Source organism: Otolemur garnettii, unplaced genomic scaffold (assembly GCF_000181295.1).
Source record: "Otolemur garnettii isolate 467f Iridium unplaced genomic scaffold, OtoGar3 scaffold00074, whole genome shotgun sequence".
NCBI classification, from domain to species: domain Eukaryota; kingdom Metazoa; phylum Chordata; class Mammalia; order Primates; family Galagidae; genus Otolemur; species Otolemur garnettii.
The window spans coordinates 6,946,333-6,953,427 of record NW_003852469.1 but is presented as its reverse complement, the minus strand read 5'-3'; the positions used below and the strand labels follow the sequence as shown (position 1 = coordinate 6,953,427).

Below are 7,095 nucleotides of genomic sequence, written 5' to 3'. Positions count from 1 at the left end.
TGAGCTACAGGCGCCGAGCCATCATTGGAGCATTTTAAGATTTCCAGCAGTCTTCATGAGATAGGTGTAATCTTATCCCCATTTTATAGATGAAGAAACTGATGTCCAGAGAGGTGAAATACCTCTCCCATGGTCATACAACTACCAGTCAGCAAAGTCAGGAACCAAGAACTCTGGCTCCAGAGCCCATGCTCTGAACCATGTCATTATTTAGCCACCAACACACCATGGCTTGAAGGCTCTGGCCTGCAGATGCTGAGGAACTCCCAGAGAGCCATCACAGTCCAGGTGGGGAACCTGACAACTGGGTGTGATCCACTCATAAAGGGCCTACGGACCCCCTGCAAAACCCCAGCCCTGGCGGCCCCTCCCAAGCAGGGGTTCCTATGGTCCCTCCCTTGTCCCCTCACCTTTCTGGTCATCATGCTGTCCTGCCTCCACCTTGTTCCCTCTTGATGCTTCCAGCATCTCCTGCCAAGCCCCAGCCCCCTGCCCTGCAGGGCCTGGGAAAGAGTCAGGTGACCGCTTGGGGGCTGGGCTGCCCACTGCTTCCTGGACCTCAGGGCTGCCTGCCCTCTTGAGGGCCCGGAGCCGGGTAGCTGGGCTCTCCTCATCCACAGGGCAGCCACCTGGACATCCAAACTGCTCAGAGTGTCGCGTGAGCCATGTCTTCTTCAGCTTGGTGTGGTGGCTTGGGGGGCAGGCCCTGAGATCCGTGGCCTTGCTCACTTCCTCGCTGGATTCACTGGACCCGCTGGTACCCATCTCCAGGCTCTCCTGGCATTTCCCATAAGGGCCAAGACCCCCATCCCTAGTGGGTGGGTGGGATGAACAACAGGCCCTGGGGGTGGTAGGAGGCATAGGAGAGGAGCCTTGTGGTGTGGCAGATGGCCCCAGCTGGTACCCAAGGCTCCCATTGCCTGGTCCAGCCCAGACATTGCCAAGAGTATGGACAAGGCCTGGGGGACAAGTGGGCCAGGGCGTCCAGGGAACAGTGCCTGGATGTCCCAGGAAAAATGGGCAAAGATTCTGCTGCCTGACAGCTCCTGTCTCTCCATCCCTCTGGTGGAATGATGGGTGCTCAGCTTCCCTGGCTCTCTGGAGAGGCCGGCCAGGGGCTAAGCCCAGCAGCCCAGCTTCCGCAGCTGCCAAGGGCTCCTTTGCCTGCCCCAAAATGCTCGGATCCTTGCAGAAGCCCTAAAGAGAGGAGAAAGGGTTAAGCTAGTGCTTGCCTTTGGTCCCCAGGGCCTAAAAGGATGGACAGAACATGAAAATACTGAAGAGCTCACATCCTGGTTAACAAATGGTACTGCTCTGGGTGCCTCCCCCACTGCCCTGGCTGCCCCCAGACACTCCCTGGTATTCTCAGACTTCCTCACAATCTAGCACCTAAAAGGCCTGGCACAGCCAAAGGGCATCCAGGATCTACTTAAATTGTTTGTTATGTCCTGTACCATACTGTTTTTTAACTACAGTAGAACCTCCATAGTTCACCACCTCCCTACATGGACCACCTCCTTAAGGTGGCCTAATTTTCATAGACGAGACACATACACACGTACATGTCAGTACAATAGCCCTAGTTCTGTGTGTTGATCACTTCTGTATGTTGACCAATTTGTTACAATCCCTTGGCTGGTCAACTTACAGAAGTTCTACTGTATTTTAAAATCTCATCCTTGGGAACAGGGGTTACCTGTAGGGCAGGTGCCCTAAACACAGGTCATGGGGTCGCTCACAAGTCCGGTTCCCGGATAGAGGGGCTTTGCTTGGCCACCTTCTCCCCCACCTGGGCCAACAGATTACCATTTCTAAGAAGACATGTTCTGGCCTCACCAAGCCAGGAATTTGGTAGCAAGTCATGGGGTAGGAAAGAAAGCAAGAGCCCAAAAGTGGAGGGTACTGAACTGGGAAGGCAAAAAGCCTGGCCCTGGCCCTGGCCCTGACTTCTCCACCCAGGACAAAGCTACACATTCTAGGGCCAGAGTTCCCAAGGCTTTGCCCTGCGTGGGCAACAGCAACGGCCAGAGCATGGGCTAGGTCTGGAGAGATGGAGCTGCCATAGGACAGATTGCTTGGAGTTGATTTGGGGCTGGGGAGTTGGCAGGGGCCCCCCCACCTGGGTGTTGCCTTGGCTTTCATCAGAATGGAAGGGCAGAGTGGTGCTGTCCCAGTAGGGCATCTCCAGGACCACTAAGCTACCTTGCATGTCCTGAGTCCTAGATACCTATCTGCCCCAGCACTCACCTTGCTGCCTAAACTGAAGGCAGAGGGCACTTTGGGCTGGCCCCCAGAGTATACCCAGGGGTGCGGGGCCAAGGGCCAGTCACATGGTCGCTCTGGGGGCAGGCCAGACACTAGGTAGGGTGGGAAGCAGGTAGGCACCCAGAAGGGAGCTTGCTCCAGGATCTTGGTCTCCAGAAGGAAAGGGCATTGTAAAGGCCGGAAGGCCACAGGGTCACTCTTGGGATGGCCACCACTATGCTCAGGAATCAGGGGGCTGTAGTGAGGTGGGCACGCTGGCCCGCAGAATGCCAGTGGATGGGTACGCATGGCCTCCTTCCAATGCAGTCCCTCTTTACTGCTCAGCCAGCTGGCCTTCCTCTCCCCATTCTGGGGACCCTCACCCTCCACAAGTGGGAGCGTGTCCTTTGGGCCCTGGGGGAAACCAGGGGGAAGCCAGGAGTCTGGGGTGCTCAGGATGCCCCTCCAGAAGGGAGCAGGCTCTCCCAGGCACAGTGCCCCACGACGCAGGCTATCTCGAGGTGGGGTCCCTGGCTCCTGTCCCACGATGCTGTTCTCAGGGGCCGTCTTCTCCCAGATTGGAGTGTCCTTCAGGAAGCTGGGCGTACTCTCCATCACTCTCCTGCCCTCATGGGGCTCTCCCAGAGGGGTCCCTGGAGTACAACCATCAAAGCTTGAGCACATGCCCCAAGCACCTTACCACCTGGCACAGAGGGCACCGCCCTGGCAGCACCAAGGCAGCTCAAACCAGTAAAGCAAGTACCAACCCACAGCCAGGTGATATGCTGCCCAGCCACATGGAGCCAGAAGGATCCTGCCCAGGGTAGGATGCTCCAGTGTAGGGACCTCACCCTTTCCCCTAATTCCTGGGACTTGATAGCCCACCTGGGCCAACAGATTACCATTTCTAAGAAGACATGTTCTGGCCTCACCAAGCCAGGAATTTGGTAGCAAGTCATGGGGTAGGAAAGAAAGCAAGAGCCCAAAAGTGGAGGGTACTGAACTGGGAAGGCAAAAAGCCTGGCCCTGGCCCTGACTCGGTCATGCGCCATGTGGCCTTGGGCAAGTTATGTCCCTCCTCTGTGTGCCCTTGTATAAAATGGGATGCGGGTCTCAGAAGACTCTTCCCATACTGTGGCCTGTAGTTTGGAGGATGCTGCTTGGCAACCCTCAGCCTGCAGCCCCAGCCAGCCTTGCAGGGGTGGGAAGTGCAGGCAGAGCAGGCTGGGGTCACTGGGGAGGGCTGCATGGAGGGCTGTGGCTGTCCCTCCTTACACTGGGGCAGCCCTAAGCCTGCCTCTTCCCTGAGCTCTGAAGTTTCTTGGCTTCTCAGAGTCCCAGGCCAACTGCTAGAGACCGAGGTCTCCGCCCTGGTCCCGAAACGGAGAAGTGCACCAGCACAGGAGAGGGGGATTAAGCGGCATCAGCGGGATGGGTCAAGCTGCCCTCGCCCGGCCCAGCCGGCGTCCGCCGCTAGAAACTGCAGCCTGGCGGCGAGGGGGGAGGGAAAGAGGCGGGGAAAACGGGCTGGGCCCCAGAGAGCTGCAAGGGAGGGAAAATTGAACGTGCAAGGGACCGAGATGACAGGTGGCACCAGCCCGGCGGCGCTCTCTTGGCGTGATCCCCCCGCCAGCCTGACGAAGCCCCAGGAGGGAAGTGAGAGACGGTGGCAGAGGGCGCCAGGTTTTCGGGAGCTGCCGCCGTCCGGCTGGGCCGGGCGTCCTAACTTTCGGATGATGTTGGAATGTGTAGCCCAGCCCAGAGGGGTCCAGGCAACTTGGCCCCTGCGGGCGCCGTAGGCTCAGCTCAGAAACCCCCTGCCACGAGTGTCCCCAGGAGGCGCGTCCCGGGAGCCCCCTCTCGGCGCTTACCTGGGCTTCACAGGCCGGGCGCGGCGCGGGAAGTGGTGGTCCTAGCCGGCTCTGGGCACCTGCTCCCCATGGGCTGGCTCCGGGGCCTCCCGGCCGGCGGACAAGGACACGGTCTCCCGCTCTCCACTCAGCGCTCTCGCGCTCGCTCTCCCCCGGGACGGCGGGGGCGCTCTAGGACCGCAGGTTGGAGGGGTCGGACTCCGGGATCTGCAGGATGCGGCACACGGCGCGGATCGGCCGCACCAGCTTCTGGGCCGAGGCTGTGGGTTGCGCCATGGGACGCCGAGACTCCGTGCTGCGACGCGGGGAGGGCCGGGCCGGGGCTAAGGAGCGGGTGCCCCCGGAGGGAGAGACAAGCCGGGCCGGGGGGAACGTGCGCCCCGGGTCGGAGGTGGCCGAGTTGGGGGGAAAGGCCGAGGGGCCGGGGAAGGGGGTCGTGCCTGCAAGGGGGGCCGATCCCGGGACCCAAGAGTGGGGCACCAGCGAGGGCGCAGCACCGCGCAGCGCGGCTAATGGAGGGACAGCGCGGCAGGGAGCGCAGCAGGACCTCTGATCGCCATCGCCAGACGCGCAACTGAGAGTGGGGAAGCTGCTCCGCCGGTTTCCGCCTCCAGCACCCTGCGGGAAACAGGAGCCCGTGATTCGGCGGCCCCGCCTGGGCCTGCCCCCTCCCGGGCCCCGGGGGCTTCCGCCAACGCCCCGGCGATGCCACCGGCTGCGCACGGGGAGAATGGGCCCTTTGTTCCCCCCTCCCCCCCGCGGCACCCGGGCGCCTGCCGAGAGAGGCTCCCCTGGGGCAGTGTGCCAGCTTCCCAGCCGCCCCACCCTCCCGTGGGCCCGGCCTCGGAGCCTGGCAGGCGGGCAGCACCCCCACTATAGGTGCCAAGCCCGGGAACTGGAGCAAAGGGCGGGAGGGGCCGGTCGAGGCCATGGTGGGGCGGGGTGCCCCCCGGGGTGCTAGGGCGGGGCGCTGGGGAGAGAGCAGTGCCAGAGCTGGCAGGGGCAGTCAGGTTCTCACGGGTCAGTGATGGGCGCTCTGACCCACGCCAGCTGGGATGTGCCTGCTGGACCACTCGCTTTGGTTCACTCCAGCTCTGGCACGTGGGCACACCCCACCGGCGGGCACTGCCCTGCCTCGTCCTCGCCCGGACAAGCTGCTTCTCACCCCTACCCAACCCTAACCCCCTTGAAACCCCCTCCCATGGCCCAGGGGCATGGAGGGCCTTCCTTAAGAGCTCTGGGAGGGCCTGGGCTCTAGTCTGTGCCTGATCTAAGGACCTTGGTTTCACCAAGTGTTGCAGAGGTGATGGGACCAAATGAGCCTGGCCACTGCTAAAGCCCCGCATTGGGGGTTCTGTCCCATCCCAGGGTTCCTAGTGCTTCCAGGCCTGGGGCTGGAGGGGAGCCCATGGGAGTGGCTCCCTGCAGCGAGCAGAGTAGGAGAAAAAATGGGAAAACAGGGCACCCTCCACCCGAGGAAGCATCCCGGCTCCTCTGCGGGGGTGGTTCAGAGCACAGACACAAACAGACAGATTCAGACACACACAGACAGATTCAGACTCACACAGAAACCCACACGCCCAACGGGCACTTCCCTTCCCCTCAGGCACCCACCTCCCACCCTCAACACCCCTGCCTCCCTGCAGAAGCCACCCTCTGCCTGCCTCCTCCTAGCCTGGGATAGAGTGGCAGCCCCCCATTCACCCATCCCAGAGGAGGGATGGGGTTCTGGATGTCTCTAGCCTGTCCCAAGTCACACCACCATCCCTGAGGAGCCAAATCCTTCCTCCTGAGGGCCAGAGCCTTTCACTAGTTGAGGAGAAGAGGAAGGGTCCTGGGAAGGGGGCCTACAGGCATGCGCACGGTGGTACTACGTGGGCCACCCGAGCATGGATCCACCTAGCCCCTTGCATCCCCCAGAGCTCAGCTCTGTGGCAGGGCAGGCTGGTAGGGGTTGTTTACATGACTGAATTGTTAACACTGCTTTCCTCTCCCTACTCCCCTGGGGTGGCCAGACCTGAGTGTGCCCAGGGAGATGCGTGTAGAGGGTCCAGCAAGGCCTGGAATCCCCAGGCCCAGAGGCCTAGCCTCTTACCCCAGACTGGCTCTAGGGGTAAAGACAGGAGCCGGAGTGTGCCTGTGGGAGCATCCAGGGGAGATTCCTGTGGCTTGGGGCCTGGAAGTGGCTGGAGTGGATGCCTGGGCTGTCCAGAGCCCTGAAGGCCTGTTGCTATCACCCCAAAGGGGATGGGGACTGTCCCGGGGTGGGGGGTGGGAAGGCACGTCTCCCCCACCCCCTGTGGCCATGTCTGCTTTGTCAGGGCACAGTCCCTGGACTAGATCAGGGCTCTCAGGATGGGCTCCCAAAGTGACCCTGGGCTCATGGGAACCAGAGAAGGAGAAGGACCCTTGCCCAGCTCCCCTTCTAGCTGCAAAGCCCCAGCCATAGGCCCACAGAGTCCTTGTAGCCTAGCCGTTCTGTGCCTGAGGACGGAGCAGAGCTGAGGAGACACACAAAAGACACAAACACAGGAGGAAAGCCACACAGCGCATGGACACAATGCCAGACTAGTGGACAAAGGCAAGCTGACCAGCACCCCTGGCCACATGGGGCCCGGCCCCAGCCCAGCACCGACCCCTGGCGCACTGACACACACGCACACACTGACACACACTTGTACTGATAGGCACAGCAGCACTCACAAGCCGACTGCCCTCACGCTGTCCCCAGAGCCCCTTACCTGGGCAAGCACAGTGCCCTTCGGAGGAGCAGCCCCCTGCCCAGGGTAGGGCAGCAGGCGGGGGCGGGGGAAGGAGCCCCGGAGAGTCAGGCCAAGCTGCCACTAATCCGGGCGGGGAGAGGGGGGGCACCCACGTCAGAGCGGGGACTGCCGGGTGGAGGGCATCTGAGGACATCCCCTCCCACACACGCGGCCGTCTGGGCACCTAGCCCTGCTTCCCAGCCCCTCCATCCTTCAGA

General features: G+C 61.8%; 1 protein-coding gene across 2 annotated transcripts in view; it reads right to left on the bottom strand.

Moving 5' to 3' along the window:
• Positions 1-5,543, bottom strand: part of HR (HR, lysine demethylase and nuclear receptor corepressor) — a 17,074-nt gene extending 11,531 nt beyond the window's left edge. The window contains exons 1-3 of one of the 2 annotated variants that reach the window (XM_003793986.1): positions 4,116-5,543; positions 2,248-2,897; positions 411-1,197 (exon numbers count right to left, since the gene is read on the bottom strand). In XM_003793986.1, the coding sequence (XP_003794034.1) occupies positions 411-1,197; positions 2,248-2,859 (1,399 nt within the window). In that variant the 5' untranslated portion in view covers positions 2,860-2,897; positions 4,116-5,543. Of the gene's footprint in view, positions 1-410; positions 1,198-2,247; positions 2,898-4,115 lie in introns of those variants that run through there. The other variant, XM_012807699.1, reaches the window with a different exon arrangement.
• Between the last annotated feature and the right edge of the window lie 1,552 nt (positions 5,544-7,095).